The sequence below is a fragment of the Nicotiana tomentosiformis genome, chromosome 9 (assembly GCF_000390325.3).
Source record: "Nicotiana tomentosiformis chromosome 9, ASM39032v3, whole genome shotgun sequence".
Classification (NCBI taxonomy): domain Eukaryota; kingdom Viridiplantae; phylum Streptophyta; class Magnoliopsida; order Solanales; family Solanaceae; genus Nicotiana; species Nicotiana tomentosiformis.
Genome location: NC_090820.1, coordinates 70,203,797 through 70,227,017, shown reverse-complemented (window position 1 = coordinate 70,227,017; position 23,221 = coordinate 70,203,797). Strand labels below are relative to the sequence as shown.

Sequence of the window (23,221 nt, the reverse complement as noted above, 5' to 3'; positions counted from 1 at the left end):
ATCCATTAGTATGAGTAGCTAAACTCATCATCTAGGGTTGATGGAACCAATTGTTGGATGAGGTTTTGACTATGTTTAGATATAATTGAGCCGTTCTTATTCTATGATTGTTCAACTATGTGTTGTGTTGTGATTAATTGAAAGGGCCCTTGATAAATCGTGTCTAGTTACCTTGTGTTGCTTGAGAAAGAACACTTGGTTAGATTGTTGTTGAACAACATCACTTTCGGGTAAGTTTAGAGATTAATTACTTGAATTTAAAAGCGGGGTTAGAGATAACGAACCTTTGGTGGGATAATTCTGAGTTGCATAAATTGTTAACTAGAGTAGTTCGAGAGAATGCTTCTAGTAAATTATCGTAATTGATCGAGAGATAATTACGGTAGCCCAGAACTCATAATCCTCATAGAGTATTACGGCGAAATTATAGCTAACGTGTTAGGAATTAGTCTGACAATTGGGGAAATCAATAGCCCTAGATCTTCTTTATCTTTGAATTCAACCTTATTCTTGATTATTGCTAATTTTGTTGTCATTTTTCATTAGATAAATAAATTCCACTTATACTCTATTAAAAATCTTGCATCCGGAAATTGTTTGAGCTTATCATTAGCATTATTAAAGGTTGTAGTAAATAGGTTAGTTCCATGTGGGATTCGACTCCGGACTTGAACCGGATTATATTTGTAGCGACCACTTAGTCCTTTTTACAAGGCATAGTTAGGCGTGATCATGGACCTTGATCCTCATTCGAGGACGCATGATCTTAAGTGGGGGAGGATGTAAGGCCCCCGTAAAAATTTTCCTAAAAACCGGGATTTCCGTGAGTTCGAACTTTTTGGATTGAACAATGCGCTGGGGAGTTGAAGAAAATGTTGGGCAGAAGTAGGCATTTATGTGGCCTATTCTGCGACCGCAAACCACTTTGCGGACCGCAGAATGGTCGCAGAGTGGGTTAGTTTTCTGTGTCATTTTGATGTCAAATTTTGCGGCCATTATGCGACCACATAACCACTTCGTGGGCCGCACTCTTGTCGCATATCCCGCTTTGAGATTTTTTGGAGGGAGGTTCTGCGGTGCATTATGCGACCGCAGAACAGGCCTGCGGGCCGCATAGTGACCGCAGACCGGGTCAGTCACGCCTAGTTTTGGAGGCCAAATTATGCGATCGATATGCGGACCGCATATCAATTATGCGATCCCATATGCGATCGCAGAACCTGTTCCATAACTTTATTTTTGGGGTTTTTAAACCCGACCCTATTCCATTAAAACACCTACCTTAGGCCATTTTGAGCTTATTTTTGATATCTTTAGAGAGAGAGAGAGAGAGTCCTAGAGGGAGAAAGTAATCTTCACCAAAAATTTCTCTTCAATTCTTGCTTAAACCTTTGAAGATTAGCAAGAGAGACACCTAGGTCTTCTTCCTAAGAGGTAAGATTCTATCACCCAAACTCTTAATTTCAAAATATAACTAGAATGGGCCATTAGTAAGGTAATTCATGGGGATGAGAGTGCTTACCTTACATGCATGTGTTCCTAAGGTAGGTGGGGAGGTTGTGAGTTAAAGATAGAAAAGAATGGGGTGTGGGATGGTGAAGTCTTTCATTAAAAGGGCCATGGAACCTTAATACACACATAGTGTTTGATAGAATGCTCAAGTGAGCTAGAATTATGATCGTTTTCCTAATTTTGGGTTCAATTTGGCTATATTTCTAAAATAGATTGATGTTACTAATATTCCGGAACATCTTAGAGTTTTAAGAGGCTCAATTGAGATATGATGGCTAAACCCTCTCTTCTTAGAATTTAATCCCACGATATTCATGCAATCGACGTAAGTCCCAAATTGAACGTCCTAGAAATTGCTATCCCGAATGTGCTTGCTTTGCAAATATATTTGTAATATGTATTCCCATGCTTTCATCATGTTATCTCGTCATCTGAGAAAATGTTCAAGACTTAGAATATGTGCTAATATGCTTAGACTTCAAGTCAAATTCGATTAAAGATTGTTATGCCAAGTTGTGTGAAAAGCCTCTATGTGCCTTGAATTCTAAATTGCTCACATGTGAAATGAAGAGTCTTGAATGAAAACCGTGTTGTTATTGATGATAATAAAAACGTTGGATTGTGGAAAAGAACTTGAATTATAAAATAAGGCCAAGTGCCAAGAACGACTTTATGATTAAAGCCATTTGTGCCAATGTGTTAAAAAGATGGGAAAGAAATATGAAGTTAGATGATCGATCGAAATGGTTTGATGTCTCAAATGAGATGGCTTAGCCGATCGGGACGAGATCGGACTCCGTGTAATAACACAGTGGTATTGCGAGTGAAATTATGAACATGGTTGATATCTCAAATGAGATGGCTTAGCCGATCGGGCTGAGATTGGACTCCGTGTAATAACACAGTGGTATTGTGAATGAAATAGTGAATATGGTTGATGTCTCAAATGAGATGGTTTAGCCGATCGGGCCGAGATCGGACTCCGTGTAAGAACACGGTGGTATTGTGGATTGTGTCAATTTGGTACTAAAAACCATCCAACCTAATAATGCGGGAATTGATTTAAAAAGCTATGTGATCCTTAACTTGATATTTTAATATTATTTAAAGCTCTTATTGAATTCTTGATTGTTCCTCTTATATTATTATTCATTCTATTGAGATGGTGTTTAACTATACATACTAGTGCTATTCGGCAGTACTAACGTCCCTTTTGCTGGGAGCGCTGCATCTTTAAATGGATGCAGGTGGTTCCATAGCAGACAATGTTGATACATATAGTGCTGCATCCTCTTCTCGGCGGACTCGGTGAGCCCCATTTCATTTCGGGGTCATGTAATAGATCTTTTGTTTATATTGTTGTACTTTTTGAGGTATAGACGGGGCCTTGTTTCTGGCACCTTCTTTACACTCTTTTGTATCTTTAGAGACTCCGTAGACGCTATGTGGGTTGTATATGGTGCTAGAAAGGTCAAACAGATTATGTTGTATGTTGGATTTTTGTTCCACTAAACCACAAAATGTATGTACTTTGAAACTTAACAAGGAAGTAGCAAAAAATGAAATGATTTAGTAATGTCTATATATATGGTCCTTCTACCGTTTAGCTAATAAAAATATGCCTTCTCTTATCATAAGCAAGTTGGGTAGAAAGTGTCTAACATGCTTGATCGATCGGGCCCACTTGGTTGTGCGCCGGTCGCGCTCCTCGGTTTTGGGGCGTGACAAAAACCATGAATCGCACATTGATTCAATCTTAATGAACTAATGAACTTTCAATTTCTAAAACTAATGTCGAATCATATCAAACCAACTTCGAATGACCTCAAATTTTGCACACAGGTCATAAATGACACAACAGACCTATTCCAACTTGCGGAACCGAAATCCGACCCCGATATCGACAAAGTCAACTCTCGGTTAAACCTCTCATCCTTCCAAACCTTCAACTTTTCCAACTTTTGCCAATTCAAGCCAAAACGACATGCATGCCTCCAAACCAATATCCGGACATACGCCTAAGTCCAAAATTACCATACGAAACTATCAGAACCATCAAAACTCTATTTCGGAGTCGTCTACACAAAAGTCAAACTCTGGTCAACTCTTTCAACTTAAGCTTCCAACTTTGGGACTAAGTGTCCCAATTCACTCCGAAATTCTCCCGAAACCAAACCAACCACCCCGACAAGTCACATAACCACAATTGAACATAGAGGAGGCAATAAATAGGGGGAACGATGCTAAAATACTCAAAGTCGGTCGTTATAGGGCCATCTAGTATATCAAACAATTAATTGTTCCCAACAAACAATATCTTAAGATTAAATAATATGCAGTATACGAACATTATTAGAGAATGATTATTCACAGCAATATTTACGAGATCAAACAATTACACATTAAGAAAAATTAGTTATAAAAAAAGGAAATAGACAAAATGAAAATAGTAAAGGTCTAACGCGCAAGATCGCAAAGTGACCATCATTCACCCGGACACCCTATAATCAGAATAATTGGTTACTCTAACTCATTAATCCCACGCACTCTTGTTCGAAAATAGGAAAATTTTGGCCAAAAGAATAAAGAATTGAATGAATGAAACAATTAGAAAGAGAGAAAACACAACAATCTTTACTAATGATAAAGAAGTAAGGGTTGAGCTAGACTATTCGGTTTGGAAGGAACACGATAGCTATTGCTAATATTCTATTACCCAATAATCAAGAGGAGTTTAGTGGGAAGTTGAGAACCCATAAACTATAGATTCTAGAGCTGAAAAGGGTCGCTTGTTGAAGGTATGTAGATTCTAGAGTTACCATTTTCTTGATTCTTTCAGCTGCAAATGTGCAAAAAATAGTCTTGGGTATACGGCTATACAGACATAGATAATTAGTGGGTTTGTTGTCAAATTTGGCATGGATCGATAGTCGTAGAGATTTTATCTTGAGGGTTTGATCAAGATTGAATTTTCAGCTGAATCTTAAGTGGGGTTTATTTTGTGCTGAAAACCTGAAGTGGGGTTTGTTCAAAAATTGAATTTTGTGCATAATTTGAGGGAATGGATGAGACAACAACTTCAGGTGAAGGTGCAACAGCCCCAACAGAGGAGTTGCTAAAGAAGATCCAAGAATTAGAGGCAGGGCATGCTCAGCTGAAAAAGGAGATGTCTAAGCTTATGGTTTCAAATGATGGTAGAAGATCAGAGAGGCAAAGGTCTCATTCTATTTCCCCTCAATGGCCCCCTCGCCTTAGGGGTTCTGCTGCTGGTTTTGATGCATTGTGGAAGAGGGGCTCCACTTCTTTCCGGCATTCGTCACCTTTGCAAAGAGAGAGTAATAGTAAAAGTGAGCCTTGTGGTGGAGGTGCAGGTCCAGCTGCAGTCAAGTTTACTGATAGACAGTACTTGAGCATATTGCAATCAATGGGACAAGCAATCCATATATTTGATCTCAATTTTCGCGTTATTTACTGGTGAGTACTTGCTATTTGTGGAAGTATGTCTGCTCGGTTCTCTTCTGTTTTAGTCTTCTTGTTTTTGTTCCAGATTTTAGTTATAAACATTAATTTTTATAGTATCAATATCGTTTAACATGTTGTAGCAAAGTTATTTCTTCTTTTTAGTGTTCAGCATCTTTGCTGATTGCCTTTCCTTTTTTGGCTTGAACTCGGGAGAGAAAAGAAGGAAAGATAGTTTATTAAGCATGTAGGTATATAGCATGGATACCGGATACCTTTTCCATCAAATTAACAATAACAACAACAACAACAACCCAGTAAAATCCCACTAATGGGGTCTGGGGAGGGTAGTGTATACGCAGACTTTACCCCTACTCCGAAGGAGTAGAGAGACTGTTTCCGAAAGACCCTCGGCTCAAAAAATTAAAAGACAAAAGGACAAAAAGGGAGCCAATATTAGTATCACAACAACAATCATAGGATAAATAGCAGAAGAAAGATGCAAAGCAAAGGGAGACGATATTAGTAAATATTAGTATCACCACAATAGTCATAAGAAAAATAGGAACACCATGAAATCTAGAAGAAAGATGCAAAGGAAAAGCGATAGCTAGTAAATAGGACATGCACTGAAAAGCGAAATAGTAAGCCACAACATTCCCACTAGCTATCTTAGACAAAAACCCTACATGGCTAGTCCTACCATGGTACGAAGTAAGGCACGACTCAACTACCTCCTAACCTACAACCCTAATACTCGACCTTTTCCATCAAATTGAGTCCTTAAATTGTATTTACTACCTAGTTGCGACTAAGGCTTAGTTGGGTTGGTATGCTTTTGTTAGGTCCATGTTTGCTAGGGATCTTTGAGTTCGTCCAAAGATTTGTATATCAGTAAGCTATAGCGAACCTTTATGTCACGACCCAAAATCCCACCAATGATCGTGAGGGCACTTAACGCGCTGGCTACGCGAACCAATCACCAAACAACCGAATAAACAACAGTATTGAAGCAATATATCAAGTCTAATAGAGATTTATAGCATAAATAAGTCTAGAATCGGCACCAATACGCAGAAATCAGTTATATGATCCCCAGGAACTGGTGTCAACGAGTATATGAGCTCTAAGGGCATCTCCAACCTTTACCCCCATTTTGGTCCCCAAAATGGGGATTTTCCCATTGTGGGGACAACTTACTCCAAGCATTCCCCCATTTTTCCCCCAAAAGAGAATATTTTTTTTTATATTCTTCTCTCTTCTATATTATATTATTATCTTTCATTTCAATTTTATTTTTTAATTTCACTACAACATCGATTTGCAAATATTGAGAAGGCAGTAAGAAAATTAAATGGATGTGTACGTCAAGTAGAAATGTTGAGTCCTAGTGGTGCTTCAGAGCAAGACATTGTGAGTATTTATTTTGTAGTTACTTATACTTTATTTGTATATATTTACTTATTGTTTTTCTTATCTTTTTTTAAACATTGCAGCTTACACAAGCAAAAGCTTTATTTATGCAAGATTCAAACTTCAAAAAAGGATTTAAATTTGATCATGTGTGGGCTCTAATGAAGGATTTTGAGAAATTTAACGATGGCAATGTTGAAAGAAATAAAACAAGAAAGCAAAACGATGCTAATATATCATCGGACTCTGAGGCTCGTTCCCCTGATTCACCCTGTGTATCATATCTTAACTTATCATTTTTAGTAAATTTAAATGAGGGTGTTGCAGGTGATTCCACACCATCACAACGACCAAGTGGGGTGAAGAAAGCAAAAATGAAGAGAAAAATCGACGATGATTATATGAAGATAGTCGAATCACAAAATAATCGAATTGTTGAGGCGATGAATAGTGCAACTGAGAGACAAAAAGAAACAAATGACATTGAGAGAGAAAAAATAAGACTAAAAGAATTGAAATATGATCGTAAAATTATGTCCATGGATGTGGATTCTGTTTTGGATCCAGTTCGTCGTGAATATTTACGGCAAGAACAACAACAAATAATGTATAAAAGAAGTCAACAACCACAATAGTCACAACCACAGCAATCATCTGCCCCATTCACTCAGTACTATAATAATTTTGGTGTATCTGAAAACGACATGTCTCGCTACTAAATTATTATGTTATTTAACGTAGTTTCAATTTTAATGTATTTTCAATTTTAATGTATTTCTAATTTTAACGTATTTTCAATTTTAATGCATTTTAATTTAATGTATTTTCAATTTTAATGTATTTTAATTTAATGTATTTTCAATTTTAATGTATTTCCAATTTTAATGTATTTTAATTTTAGCAACATCAAATATTTTATATTTGCACCTTTCATTTTTTGTGATGGTTATATCTTTTTCATACAATTATAACTCATAATAAAATTAACTACCAATTTTACATAAAAAAAATAGATTCACGATAATTAATTTTTCAAAATTATACGTCAAAGTTAAGATGAAAAATTAATTAGGTAAATATATTATATAAACATAATTAAGTATATATAAAAAGATAAATTAAAAGATTAAATAATAAAAATAAAAATATTTTAATGGGCAATAGTAAATGGGGAGATAAATAGTGTGTCCCCAAATTTGGGAAGACACTATTCACTCCCCAGTTTGGGGACAAAAATGGGGGAGGGTTGGAGTGAAACCCCATTTTGGGGACAAGGTTGGAGTTGCTCTAAGTGTGTCGAAATACAATAGTCTGAAATAGACAATAGTTTCAAAATAAGAAAAGAAGGTGACTTCGAGGTCTGCGGATGAACAAGCTGCACTACCTCGAGTCTCTTAGCACCACAATAATCTACTCCTCAGCTCTGCTAGTGCCAACACCTGGAGTGTGAGTATAACCGATCCAATGTACTCAGTATCCAGATTAACCTCGGCGAAGTAGTAGCGAGATTGGTCAACTGATAATTACTATCATAACTTGAATAGTCCATGAATAAATACAACACAAGAATCTAACAGAAACAGTGTATACGATGATCCGATATAATTAACAGAAATAATATCAAGCTTTTATATAAGAAATTATCAAAACTCACATTGGTTCATTGAGTCAACATATAAAGATGATATGCATCACAGAGCGTTATTATAAAGGGAAAATGCATAAAGTACCCATTAAACTTGTCCGGATAAATCATTTACACACCTAAACTTTACGGGCGACCTTTTACCCCCTTATTCTAAACTTAAGTGAGTTTAATACCCTCTTGAGTGATGACCTGGCGTGAAAAGTGTAGTTCATTTCATAGATGCGCGTGAAGGCAAAAAAAACAACTTAAAACTAATTTAATTGTCCAGGTGTCACTTTCCTATTGGATATTATAACTAATTAAACTTAATACTAATTTTTTCTCTTTTCTTATTCATTTTTCTTTTCTTTTTCGTTTTTTTTCTCTTTCTTCATTTTAACAGAAGCAGTGAACCAATGGCTCTGGCTTGGCTAAAATATCCATTTCCGATGACCTTATTCTTATCTCCGTCCTTCTCCAATTGAGATTTTCTTCATCCGATTTTTCATGTATTTGCTGAAAAATACTTTTTTAGAACCAGAAATAGCGTTGAAAAGAAGACAAGGTGTCACCGGAAAATTCTCCGGCCGGATAAAATTTATAGGTCCTTGACTAATGGCTCTATATCTCAGGTTTCGTTCACTCTTCCAATACAAAACTAGGAGGAATAAAGTGACAAAAATTCTCCTAAGTAAACCCAGACGAAGGGAATTATGAGCACAAACCCACCTCGTCAAAAAATACGGTACCGACGACACCAAGATTTCCGGCCAACCCAACATTTCTCTGTCCCAAGCTTTCCGGCCCTTTTTCTCCTTAATTTCGTGTAATGTCAAAGCCACAAATAAATTTATCTACAACGAAAAAAGAAGAATGGAGATAAAGTTGATGGTTCCTCCTGCTGTTCTCCAAAACTCAAAAATATGAAAAATGGACAAAATCCCGAAATTTAGACTTAAAATGCCCCTGCCAGCACTCTACCCTCTGCGAACGCAACACAAGCCTCGCGTTCGCGAAGCACAAACTGCCTCCCCGAAATTCACCTATCGCGATCGCAGGAAGACCCTCTCGATCGCGAAGCTTCGCCTGACTCCCCTATGCTAACGCGATTGAACCTTCACGAATGCGATGCCTCAGTGACCTCCAGCCTTCGCGCACGCGACCACCCCTTCGCAAACGCAAAGCACAACAGCTCCAGCCCAAATCCTTCATCGCAAGCGCGGGACACGCCAAACATCAGAAAATCTGCCAACGCGATGAACACCAGAAAATCTGCCAACACCAAACATGCTCCGGGTGGTCCGAAACTTACCCGATCCCCCGAGACCCCATCCAATCATACCAACAAGTCCATAAACACTACCGGGACCTATCCAAAGCCTCAAAACACATATGGAACCATCAGATCACATCTAAGAATCAAAGACCAAACCACGCATTGAACTCTCTTAACTTCATAAGCTTCTAAACTTCCATCCAAGCGTCCGATTCATACTTAGTCATTTCGAATTACAACCAAACTTTGTATACAAGTTCCATTCAATAAAATGAACTTAACTACATTCGCGTAGCAACAATCGGAATCCGATAACCCTAAAGTCAACAATCGGTCAAACTTAAGAACTCTCTAATTCTTCAAATTCCCAACTTTCGGTAAATAGAGCCAAAATCTTCTAGGAACATCGAAAACCAAATCTGAACATATGCCCAAGTCCAAAATCACCATACGAACCTATTGGAACATTCAAACCACTAATCCGAGGTCGTTTATTCAAAAGTCAAACCTTGGTCAACTCTTATAATTTAAGGCTTCCAAAATGAAACTAAGTGTTCCAAATCACCCCCGAACCCCACGAAAACCAAATCATCCATTGCCGCAAGTCATATAACGTCAAATGAACATACGGGATGCATCAAATAAGAAAATGAGGTTCTAATACTCAAAACGACCGATCGGCTTGTTACACAGAACGCCAATAACTCTTTAAAAATGAACTATTGAGTATAGGAAATAAACTAGTCCTAATGGAGTGGAATGGAAATTGAGGATTCATATGGACGACCACAACTAGTTGGGATAGATGCGGAGTTGTTGAATCTTAAAAATGTAGGACCAAACTGGGACTACAGAATTTACTTCCTTTGCGAAATTGGGTTGTAATTGTTGTGCAGGAATCGAAGTGCTGAACAACTATATGGTTATTCAGCTGCCGAAGCTCTTGGGCGGAATCTTCTTGAGCTAATAGCAGATCCTAAGGATCATGCTGTGGCAAAAATCATTTTATACCGAGTGGCAAAGGGTGAGAATTGGACTGGACAATTTCCTGTGAGGAATAAGCGAGGGGACAGATTTTTAATCGTAGCAACAGATACCCCTCTTTATGATGATGATGGTACATTTATTGGTATTATTTGTGTATCAAGTGACGTGAGGCCATTTCAAGAAACATCTACAGAGGTGAAGCATATCGAAGCTGATAAAAGTTCTGGTAGGCCTAGAAGCATTGCTTCTGTGAGACTTGGACTTAATCCACAGCAACCTCTGCAAGTTGCCATTGCCTCCAAAATATCGAGTTTGGTTAGTATGGAGATGTTTGGCATGCTTTCATTTTCTATTTTTGCTTTTGTTTTTTCTTGTTTGTATGAGGTGGGCATGTGCTAACATGATGGAAACATCAAATAGGCTTCAAAGGTGAGCAACAAGGTTAAGTCAAAAATGAAAACTGGAGAGGGCAGCGTTCTTCGGGAAGGTGGAAGTGGATATGGTCACCATTCTGATCATGCTTTTTCTGACGCTGCTCTATCAGATCACAGGGAAGATGCAAATCCAAGTGGAGCGAGTACACCCAGGGGAGATGTTCATGTTTCTCCATTTGAGGTATTCTCCAATGTTGAGCACTCTCCAGAAAAACCCTCAAGAGACTCGGGGGGTGAGAGTGAGGGAAAACCTGGGATTTCTAAGATTATAACTTCAAAGGCAGAGGCATGGATGGTTAAGAAGAACTTATCATGGCCATGGAAAGGCAATGAGCGGGAAGTGTTAGAGGCAAAGACTACACGCTTTGTTTGGCCCTGGCTAAACAACGACCAAGATAATGAGTGGAATCATTGCAAGAGTTGTAATGCAGTATCAACATCAGACGATCAGGTTATTGAAAGTAACCGTACAACGACCAATGAGGCTTGGGGATCCTGGTCATCGTCATTTAATGTTAATAGCACAAGCAATGCTAGTAGTAGCGATAGTACCAGTAGTACTGCTGGTAATAAAGTGGATACTGATGCTGACTGCTTGGATTATGAAATCTTGTGGGAGGACTTGACAATTGGAGAACATATTGGACAGGGTACGTCAAATTCTTGTTTACCGGTAAAATTTTCAGAGATAAGTCTATCAGTTGTGCAGACCTTTTCCTCTTGTTAAGGCATTAACAAGCATGTATGATTCTATCACTCTGTTTTACAGTACTTTTAGACGTTCAGCCAAATATCAGAAGCTTGGACAAAATTTTACACTAATTACTTCTATGCATATTTGCGAAGCTTACACACTAATTTCACAATGAAGATTCCCTGTTGTGTTACAGCTATCAGATTTATGTCTTTTGTGGTTCTACTAGAGTTTATCATGTTTTCTGTTTCATCATTCTCACTTTTACTTTGTTTATATTTCACTAGGTTCTTGTGGAACTGTTTATCATGGGCTGTGGTTCGGATCAGTACGTTCTCTGGCTCTTTTATGAAATTCCATTCATAGAGAATGTCCTAAGAAGCTCTGTTTAAGTGTTTTCAAACATACTGCGGCATGATGAAATCTCTTGTTATCAAATATTGCGTGTTTTAGTTATCAAGTTGACAGGAGCTTACACTTATCCCCAAAAAAAAGGCAACAAAGGGCTAAACTCTAGCTGCTTTTTCTCATTATACGCTCCATTTCAATTTAATGTTTAAAACTTTAAGTTTCTTTAAGCCAGTATTTGAATAGTGTTTGACATGTCACTTCTCATTTTCTATGACTGTCATTTGAGTTCTAGATTAACTGGTTACTTTAAAGGAGCGGAACAGCCAGTAAGAAGTGATTGTGCTGCTTCACTTTTGTAAAGTGATGTCTTTGTTTTGCAGGATGTTTCGGTTAAAGTATTTTCCAAGCAAGAATATTCTGATGATGTCATATATTCCTTTAGACAGGAGGTCAGTATGGTTCTCATGAATAAATTGTGAAAAGCTTTTACTTGTTTCCATATTGAAAATTGCTTTTCTGTAGCATTTGGCGTAACTGGTAAAGTTGCTGCCATGTGATCAGGAGGTCACGGGTTCAAGTCGTGGAAACAGCCTCTTGCAGAAATGCAGGGTAAGGCTGCGTACAATAGACCCTTGTGGTCCGGCCCTTCTCCGGACCCGAGCATAGCGGGAGCTTAGTGCACCGGGCTGCCCTTTTCATAGCACTTAAGCTATATCACAGTTATTATTGAGTATTATGGGCTCTCAATTGGTAAGAGTAGAATGAATAGAACTTTTCATAACCCTGAGCAGCGTTGTTCTCTTCCTCATCATTGATGTGTTTGAGATTTGCATTTTCTTGTATGATGGACCTAAAAGGTATGACTCTAGATAACCGTAGATAAAAACAGTAAAGGTACTAGTTGAATTTTAATAAGTTGTAGAATTTGTTTGAAAAGCCACTTAATCAAACTAACATATCTAATGCTAATAGTGAATTAATATTCTTAAGCTGTCGCTTTACACACTCCACATCAGCTGTGAAGTTCTATGCATTAACCACTCACTTTGAAAAGTACTAGAAGATCTCTGCTTGGAAATACTTCTCTTGCTCGTGTCCTAACTTCTGTGAAGATCTCAAATAAAACTTCCGTGGTTCTATAGTTCTCCTTTTTGTTTTGATTACTTTTCATCTGGATTCCTGCTTTCACTTTCTGCTTAGGTGCTGACTAGTATTGTATTAGAGGGTTCCTGTTAGGAAAAGCGTTATTATAATAAAGCACTTTATCTTATCATTTCATGTGATATTTGCATATAATCATCTGAAAGATTCTTCTAAATATGTCCTTCTAGAAGGGTTTTGTGCGAGATATAACATATCCTTTTCAGTTTCAAATTAAATAATGGTGATTGGTTTTCTACGGTTATTCTTGATCACCAAGCATTTCTAAGAGATATTATGCTTGCTAATCTTAGGTGTCACTGATGAAACGTCTCCGACATCCAAATATTCTTCTTTTCATGGGTGCGGTAACTTCATCTCAACACCTCTGCATTGTCACAGAGTTCCTGCCACGGTCAATTTCAGTTCTTAAAACCAATTTGTTAAGCTCGTATTTTTTGTCATGTCTCTATTATTATGATGATATCATATAATTTACAAACCATTTCCGTTTTCCATTTATGCAGAGGAAGTTTGTTTAGGTTACTACAGAGGAATGCATCCAAACTAGAATGGAGACGGCGTATTCACATGGCTTTAGATATAGTGAGTTCCTATGAAATCTGTAATACCTAGAACATTTCATATTATCATGAGTAGCATCCATTATTTCTTCTGGAAAAAGTATCATTTTTATTTTTCCTCTTCAAGATCTTCTGACTTGTAAGATTGTGCTTTCTTTTGTTCAAGATCAACTGGAATTTGGCATTACCATGGTAAATCATGTTATTCGACTGTACTGTGTTTCTTTATGCTGCTTCTTCAGGCTCGTGGCATGAACTATCTTCATCATTTCAACCCACCTATAGTTCATCGGGATCTGAAGTCTTCGAATCTTCTTGTGGACAAGAATTGGACCGTTAAGGTTACACTATCATTTTACTGCTGATTTTCCTTGCCAGACTCCTAAACCTCTGTCACTTAGAGGTTCTAGTTGTATTGAGGTTCTCACTATGCAAGTATCTATAGGTTGGGGACTTTGGTCTGTCACGTCTTAAGCACGAGACATATCTAACAACAAAGAGTGGGAAAGGAACGGTATTCAACTTGAACTGAGGACCTCTTTTTCTTAGCATATATATTAGCTACTTTAGTTCACCTGCATATTCGAACTTCAAGTGCCTTGGCTGACTTTATGTCAAACTTCATTTCTCTTGCAGCCACAATGGATGGCTCCAGAAGTTCTTCGCAATGAACCTTCAGATGAGAAGTATGCCAACAATAAGAGTTTAAATATTTTTCATGATATTGATGAATTTCATGAAGATTCCTGAGTAAATAATGATATTGTTTCTTAAATGGATGTGCATCCAGGGCTGATATATACAGTTTCGGTGTGATACTATGGGAACTTGCCACGGAAAAGATCCCTTGGGATAACCTCAACTCGATGCAGGTATTTTCATCTTCTCTCTGAAACTTCACTTGGATTACATACCATAAAATTCCCTTGCTTGGGCCAGATTGGAAACACCCCACCCCCTCCAAGAAGAATATAGCCCAAAGATGAAAAATCGAAAGGAAATGTATTCTTATAGTTGAGCATCTGAGAACAATTATTTGGAGTCACTTCAGGTGATCGGAGCAGTAGGATTCATGAATCAGGGGCTAGATATCCCGAAGGATGTTAATCCACAGTGGGCTTCTATTATAGAGAGCTGTTGGCATAGGTTTGTATCTTATTCTTGTCGCCATTACGATTTGGTTAATTGAAGCAAATAGGCTTTTTAAGAAAATAGTTTTTGCCCTGTTTATACTCGAGTTTTGTGTCCTTGACAAGCTGTACTGGCACAAAATCCAAACATATAAAGATGTTTCATCATGATTGGGGAAAATAAAATGGAATAACTTGAAAATATATAACCTGAGTGAAGCTCTTCCACAAAAATAATTCATACTTGATGTCTGTAAACCAGAAGGCTTTATTTGCTTAATGTGGTACATCATTTGTTCAAAAGACGGAGTTCTAGTAAATTTATGTTTAGAGGTGACACATCAAAATTACTGGATGCAACATATTTGGTGCACTGGCTAAATCATTAAGCACCTTGACTGCAAGATCAATGTATCTTTCTTCTAAATCACTTCTGTTAGAACATTATTATGCATATAATTTAACTGATATGCAACTTCTTTGATTTGTCCGCCTCAGTGAGCCACAACTACGCCCAACATTCCTAGAGTTGGTAGATAAACTAAAGGATCTGCTGAGACAGTGTGCCATTCAGGCCCAGGCAGCACGTAATGTTAATGTTGCAGGAGATAGCAGCCAGAAAGAACTATAGATAAAGATGGTTGTGCAATTCTGCTAAATTTCCAGCAGATACACTGATAGCTCTTAACTGTTTCTTGGAAGTGTCACTAGTTCCCGAATTGCTTGTGTTGTCGGATCCAAGATTTGGTGAAAAATGTCACTGCAAGAAAATTTGATGGAAAAGATAGCAGCTGTTGTTTATCGTTGTCAAGGCAGAACTTCATAAATCCAATGGGATATTGCGTATGTGAAATCACAACTTTCATGTCTAGTGTGTGAACCGAACTCGTCTCCGGATCATACTGTGGCACTGTGTTAAACCATCACCTCAAGTTTGGGCTCGTAAAGGTCGTGATCTTTCAACCGAGGTTGTATGTATTGAGGTTCAAAAAGAGCATCTATAACAAAAATGAACGTTGTTTGTTTGTACTTTGCCTGCCCCTAAACTCACCTCACTAAGTGTTTTTTCTTTCTTCATGTCTAGTTCACCATGTGTGCCTTTAAGAACAGAGAATGAGATCATCGCAGAAGACTAAGCCTAGCATATGTCCCTACAGAGTTGCTCTCTTTCTGCAAACTTATTCAGCGGCATGAAAAACTAGCGGTGCTCTCATCTTAATATTAAGCTGTGGGAAAAGGAGTCGGACAAAAACAATCCTCATTTCTTGAATTCAGTATTAGTACATTTAAAGACATGAGATGGGTGAAAACATATAACAAAACCACTTGTTGTCCACCTGTTGCAGCAAAAGTGAAAGAAACTGCATCACAGATTTACAACCAACCAACTGAAACAAGAGATTCCTTCTCCCTGCTACAAACAATTTATTTATTGTGGATTGAGAGAGCAGCAAAAGCTATCTTGAGAAAAGAAAAGAGACCCTTGTCTCTGTTAAGTTTGGGATGGCTGTACGGAGTGCTCAGTTTGCGCACAGGGAAATGTAATATGAAAGTCATGTGTTAGATCTAAGTTGATTTTAATGATGTAGAATAACAAATTATTCTTTACGTGCAGAAATATTCCTTAAGCAATAGAAAATAGGCATAAAAGAATCAAGACGAAAAAGGAAGGAGTAGCGGAAAAAAATCAAAAGCAAAATCAATTAAGGATTTGGCCTGAGATCAAGGAGGATATTATAGGAAGGATCTCAATCAAAGAAAATCAAGGGCACAAAATCATGCACTGAAGATTCCTCCATGTAAGGACGTCAATCGAAGCCGAAATCAAGGGATTTGATTTGATATTTCAAATAACGGGAATATCCACTCAACAAAGGAAGAATCACATCAAGACCACAAGTCAAGGCAAATCAACAGAAGAAATATTCTATTCTTGGAAAGAATCAATCTACGATTCCTTTCTGAGATTAACTCCCTTGGGTTTGCAATCTCTCAAGATTGACAAGTCATGAAGGCCTCACGAAGTATAAATACCCAATGCAATAGCTTGGAACATACATACTTTGAACGAACCAGCATTGTAATTCACTCTAGATCTACTGTGTAACTAGTGAGAGAAGAAAGAGAGAAAAATACTAGTGAGGCATTGTATCAAGAAGCGAGAAGTAACATAGTGACTAAGCTGTTGATGTAAAGCTATATCAACTTTCCTATATCGAGAAACTTCAAATACTGAAAGAGAACACCCTTGCAACCCAAGGGGACTGGACGTAGGATTCACATTGAATCTGAACCAGTATAAAAATCCTAGTGTCTTTAATTCCTGCATTTTATTTCTGCTTTATTTATATTCTGTTCTTACCTTCAGTCGATTAATTAGCAAACTAGTCATCTACTTAGGATACAAAAAAGAAAAATCGACAATTCACCCCTCTATTGTACTTTCAATTGGTATCAGAGTAGCTCTCACACTTTTATCTTTTGCTTAACAGCTAGTGAGAATGTTCATGTCTAACCAAGTAACTATTGGAGCACTCTTTCAAAAAGGGACATCGTAAGTAAGGCCACCATATTTCAATGGACAACACTTCTCCCACTGGAAAGTGCACATAAAAATTTATGCAAAGTCCTATGATGTCAAAGTATGACGTGTTATCAAAAAAAAGAATTATCCACTGCTAGCAGCAGCTCAACCACCCGCTGATCCTGAAGATATAGATGAATACACAGACGATCAAATGGCTGTCGTTCAAGTTAATGCTAAGGCACAAATCTTGCTTAATAATACTATAAGTGGAGAAAAGTATGAGAAAATTTCAAGCTGTGATACCGCCAAAGAAATGTGGGACAAACTGGAAGTTACCAATGAAGGAACCAACAAAGTGAAAGAAACTCGGATAAACCTGTTGGTTCACAATTATGAACTCTTCCAGATGAAAGAAGGAGAATCCATTGAGGAGATGTTTGCAAGATTCAGCAAAATTATTGGTGATCTGAAAGTCTTTGGTAAACCTTACTCAAGTTGTGATCAAGTTCAAAAAATCCTGAGAAGTTTTCCTACCACATGGTAGACAAAAGTAGTTGCACTTGAATCTCAAGATCTAGACAAACTTTCATATGATGAACTACGAGGAGATCTTATAGCATTTGAGGAAGCCCATCTCAAGAAAACACGCCAGGAAGAAAAGAAGAAAATAGTTGCTTTCAAAACTACAACTGAAGGACCTGAAAATGATATTGATGATGATCCAGAAGCTCTTGAAGAATAAATTGCCATGGTGTCAAGAAACATGAATGGATTGATGAGAAGATACAGAAACACAAAAAGGGAAGGATGTCATCTTGACGAACCATGCAATACAACGAACAAGACAAAAATGACGAAAAGTATTTTGAATGTGGAAGGTATGTCCATGTTCAAGCTGAATGCCTAGACCTTAAAAGAAAAGTCTCCAAAGGGTTCAATAAAAACAAATCCTTCGGAAGCCGAAGTGATGAAAATAGCTCAGAACATGAAGAAATAGCAAATTTTGCTTCATGACTATTTTGGAAAATGATATGAACTAATATTCAGGTTGCTGAACTGATGAAGATGCATCAGACGATAAATGCAAAGAAGACATTGAAAACTGTTTCATGGCACATGGTGAAACAAGCAAGGTAAGACCTTATAACAGTGATAGATGTAATAAATTACAGGATATTCTTTACCTTACCCTAAAGGAGTCTAAAAAAATGTTGAATGAATTAAAGAGACTCAATAGGGAAAAGAAGGACTGGAAACTTAAGCTTGAAGTCCGTGAAATCAAAAGAGATGTGCTTCAAGATGAGGTTCAGGAATTGCAAATGTAACTTAATGACATGCGCAAATCCACCGGTCACAGTTCTGTCAAGTCTAACCAGGCAACTTACAAGTCAACTGGAAAATGAACTGTTAGAACTGAGTCCACAAGTACTAATACAAGTGGTAGATCGAAAACTGGATCAACCCCTCTGTGCCATTACTGTAACAAGGTTTGACATAAATATTCCTTTTGTAGATTTCGTAAATCTAATGTTTCAGGATGGATTTGGAAACCCAAAAACAACCCTAATTCCAGTAGAACTAACCAACAAGGACCCAAGCAAGCTTGGGTACCTAAAAAAAGATGATAATTCTATTTTGCAGGAACACCACAGAAAGAGTCGCAAAGGAAAAGGTATTTAGACAGTGCGTGTTCCAGTCACATGACGGGTGACAAAAATCTGTTCAAAGAAGTCACATAAATAAATGGAGAAAATGTCAAATTTGGTAATGATTCAAAAGGAAATATAGTTGGTACCGACACAGTTCCATTCAGCAATAATTGTGATATTACAGAAGTATATCTTATAGATGGACTCAACTACAATCTCTTGAGTGTAAGTCAGCTATGTGATTCGGGTTACGAAGTTAAATTCAAGAAAACATGATATGCCATTGAAGATGAGGTAGGTAAATTATTCTTCCAGGTGAAAGGTATGGGAATGTTTACATTCTTGATGGCATTGAAAATCTAGATAGTCATATTTGTTTAGCATCCATATCTGATGATCCATGGCTTTGGCATAAAAAATTTGGTCATGCAAGTATGCATTTAATTGAAAAACTCTCCAAGCATGATTTAGTTATTGGTCTTCCCAAACTCAATTTTTCTAGAAATCATGTATGTGATGCATGTCAGATTGGTAAATAAACTAAAAACTCTTTCAAAACCAAGGACATTGTGTCCACCACCAAGCCTTTACAATTGCTTCGCATGGATTTGTTTGGACCCACTAGAACTGCCAGCATTGGAGGTAAACAATATGTTTTTGTTATTGTTGACGACTAATCACGTTTTACATGGGTGATTTTCTTATCTTATAAAGATGAAGCATTGAAATTTTTTGAGATTTTCTGCAAAAGAATTGAAAGGGAAAAAGGGTATTTTATCACAACCATTCAAAGGGATCATGCATGAGAATTTGAAAGCAGAGCTTTTGAAGAATTCTGCAACGATCAAGGTTATACTCACAATTTCTCAGCCCCAAGATCACCCCAACATAATGGGGTAGTTGAGCGCAAGAACCGAACTCTACAAGATATGGCTAGAACAATGATATTAGGACATTTATTGCCAAATTATTTTTGGACAGAAGCAGTAAGTGCATCATGTCATATTCTCAACAGATGTCTCATAAGGCCCATTTTGAAGAAGACTCCATATAAATTATGGAAAGAAAAAAGGCCTAATATAGGCTACTTTCGTCCGTTCGGAAGTAAGTGTTTCATCCACAATAATGGTAAGGATAACCTTGGAAAATTTGATCCAAGGAGTGATGAAGGTATTTTTCTCGGCTACTCCATTAATAGTAGATCTTATAGAGTTTACAACAAATATACTTTATCTGTAGAAGAATTAATGCATGTTATATTTGATGATAATAACACTACGGCCGAGAAAGGAATCATTGCAGGTGATGAAGATATCAGTCAAGAAGCACCACATGCAAACAAGTCACAAAAAGTTGACTGATAGCACAGACATAGTCATAGAGTCGACTAGTGAACCTGTGAGAAAACCTAGTGAACCACAAAAGGTGTCAACTACTCCTTCACTTGGAACACGACCAAATGAATGGAGAAGCAAACCAGAGTACTCTCAAAAGTTTATCATAAGGGATCCAAGCGAAGGAATGAAAACCAGAGGATCTCTAAAATAAAAAGGCAAACATTGCACTCATCTCTCAAGTAGAACCAAAGAAAGTAGATGAAGCCCTAAAAGACTCCAGCTGGATACAAGCTATGCAGGACGAACTTGATCAATTCGACAAGAATCAGGTCTGGGAACTAGTACCTAAGCCAACAAATGTTACTGTAGTTGGAACAAAGTGGGTATTCAGAAACAAGCTAAATGAAGAAGGTAAGGTAGTTAGAAACAAATCCAGATTAGTAGCTTAAGGCTACTCACAACAGGAAAGAGTCGACTATGATGAGACTTTTGCATCGGTAGCACGGTTAGAATCAATTTGTATACTGCTTGCCTATGCATCTTTTAAAGGTTTTTAAACTATTTTAAATGGATGTCAAAAGTGCATTTCTAAATGGTTTCATTGATGAGGAGGTATATGTAAAACAACCTCTTAGCTTTGAAAACTCACAATTTCTTTGCCATGTGTATAAGTTAGCTAAATCTCTCTATGGACTCAAACAAGCCCCTCGAGCTTAGTATGAAAGATGGAGGTCCTTTTTAACTGATCATGGGTTCATTAGAGGTAAGGTGGATACTACGTTATTTATCAAAAGATCCACTGAAGGTAATCTCATTATCCAGATATATGTAGATGATATTATATTTGGTAGTACTAATCTTCATTTGTGCAAGGATTTCTCAAATCTCATGCAGAGTGAGTTCGAAATAAGTATGATGGGAGAGCTGACATTCTTTCTTGGAATCCAAATTCATCAGTCGGAAAATGGAATTCATCTACCAAGCCAAGTATACAAAGGAATTAATTCAAAAGTTTGGAATGAGCAATGCCAAGTCAATTAGAACTCCTATGAGTCCCTCTACAAGTTTTGACAAGGATGAACATGGAAAACCAGTAGATGAAACAAAGTACCATGGAATAATTGGATCTCTATTATATCTAACTGCTAGTCGATCAGATATCATGTTCAGTATTTGTAAATGTGCCAGGTTTCAGTCAACTCCTAAGGAGTCACACTTAACTGCAGTAAAGCGAATAATTCGCTATCTTATCGGAACCACCTCTTATGGACTTTGGTATCCACGTTCTAACAATTTTAAACTTGAGGGATTTTTAGATGTTTATCTTGCAGGTGACAAGGAAGACAGAAAAAGCACAAGTGGCACCCGCCAATTAATGTGAAAGGCATTAATCTCCTGGAATAGTAAGAAACAGGGATCAGTAGCTCTTTCCGCAACCGAAGCAGAGTACATTGCAATTGGACAATGTTGTTCTCAATTACTCTGGATGTCACATCAATTGGGCGACTATGAATTATCTTTTAAACATGTTCAAATATTTTGTGATAATTCTAGTGCTATTTGTCTGTCTAAAAATCCTGTGCATCATTCTAGAGTTAAGCATATAGATATTAAACATCATAATATTAGAGATCATGTCCTTAAATGTCACGCCCCAAAATCGAGGAGCGCGACCAGCTCTCAACCAAGTAATCCCAGTCGAGCAAGCCTAATTTACATTAACCTCTCATCATTACTCATGCATGATTTACCATAACATAATAAGATCTTGACTTTCATATTAAATATACTTGGCTCAATGACCCATATTTTCTTTCTCGTGGTGGTTACACAACTCTATAAATAGCTGTATATATTGTGAATATAAATACACGACAAAACTCAAATCTTTAATTACATGACCCACATTATACATGGAGCTTCTATGACAATGAATACCTATATACATAAAACGAACTAGACCCAAACACCCACTAGAACTGTAGGGGGCTCACCATAAGCTAAGTAGTGAAGAAGATCCCTATCAAAGATCCATATCATCCTGTAGAAGTATACCTGCATCAATTACAAGATGCAAAGCCCCCGATAAAAGGGACGTGAGTACATGTGGAATAGTACTCGTATCTAAGGCAGTCAAAACAACATATGAAAATACGGTAACTCAAATAAGAGGAAAATAAAGTACATCAAGAAACTACGAAACATCCAATAAAATCACATTTCAAGTCTTATTATACTTGCATCCTTCTAACCTTCTTTTAGGATCAACTGCGCCATATGAACTATACGTGGAATACATAATATAATTTAATTATATCAACATGTACAAACAATGCCAACAAAAGTGGCACCTTCCTCCCTTATTTTACACATACATATTTCGTAGACCGTCCTTAGTGTTCACATATCATATTATACACCTATGCGTCTCATAGATCGTTCACAATGTTCACTTACACAATACACATACACCTATTCAAGGACTTGGAAATACAACATGAATATGATGAATCATGATAATAATAAATGGGCTTAGATAGCCATTAACGTCAAGCAAATTTATTAAGAGATTCCATTCAAATTTATCGATATTAAGTCGGGGATCCTTTATAACCACCCTCACACAAAGCGGCCCTGCCGCCTCACCCCAACATATGCGAGTGGAGGTGTATCACGATACCACAACCTCTACACAAAGCGACCCTGCCGCCTCACCCTAATATATGCGAGTGGAGGTGTATCACCGTACCACAATCCTAACACAAAGCGGCCCTGGCGCCTCACCCCATTATATGCGGATGGAGGTGTAATCACAATACCACAATTCCCACACAAAGCGACCCTACCGCCTCACCCCAATATATGCAGGTGGAGGTGTATTACAATACCACAATCCCAACACAAAGCGGCCCTACCGCCTCACCCCAATATATGCGGATGGAGGTGTATCACAATACCACAATCCCAACACAAAGCGGCCCTGCCGCCTCACCCCAATATATGCGAATGGAGGTGTATCACAATACCACAATCCCAATACAAAGCGGTCATGTCTCCTCACCCCAATATATGCGGGTGGAGATGTATTCCACAATACCATA

At 37.6% G+C, this 23,221-nt stretch overlaps 1 protein-coding gene and 1 long non-coding RNA gene across 4 annotated transcripts; both read left to right on the top strand.

The window, feature by feature from the left end:
* The first annotated feature begins 4,011 nt into the window (after positions 1-4,011).
* LOC104102708 (uncharacterized) lies at positions 4,012-15,748 on the top strand. 3 transcript variants are annotated; one of them, XR_011410892.1, is made up of 13 exons: positions 4,012-4,986; positions 10,184-10,589; positions 10,695-11,358; positions 11,690-11,730; positions 12,134-12,202; positions 13,208-13,308; positions 13,421-13,499; positions 13,720-13,818; positions 13,923-13,991; positions 14,114-14,163; positions 14,268-14,349; positions 14,417-14,623; positions 15,106-15,748. XR_011410892.1 is itself a non-coding variant. In XM_009610498.4 (13 exons), exons 1-13 carry the CDS (start codon positions 4,574-4,576, stop codon positions 15,236-15,238), a joined length of 2,301 nt encoding a protein of 766 aa, XP_009608793.1. In that variant the 5' UTR covers positions 4,014-4,573; the 3' UTR covers positions 15,239-15,748. The 3 variants fall into 3 exon arrangements, 2 of the variants coding, with proteins under 2 accessions (XP_009608793.1, XP_009608795.1); XM_009610498.4 differs by having other exon boundaries at positions 4,014-4,986; positions 14,529-14,623; XM_009610500.4 differs by having other exon boundaries at positions 4,015-4,986; positions 10,436-10,589; positions 14,529-14,623.
* Positions 5,142-6,759, top strand: LOC138899394 (uncharacterized). Its single transcript, XR_011410893.1, has 2 exons — positions 5,142-6,384; positions 6,468-6,759. It is a non-coding gene; the product is annotated as an uncharacterized lncRNA (long non-coding RNA).
* Positions 15,749-23,221: the final 7,473 nt, after the last annotated feature.

Coding starts and splice junctions, on each gene's coding strand:
- LOC104102708 (XM_009610498.4), top strand. CDS start 4,574: ATGGATGAGACAACAACTTCAGGTGAAGGTGCAACAGCCCCAACAGAG. Junction 13,500..13,719: donor TTCACATGGCTTTAGATATA/GTGAGTTCCTAT, acceptor CTGCTTCTTCAG/GCTCGTGGCATGAACTATCT. Junction 14,624..15,105: donor ATAGAGAGCTGTTGGCATAG/GTTTGTATCTTA, acceptor TGTCCGCCTCAG/TGAGCCACAACTACGCCCAA.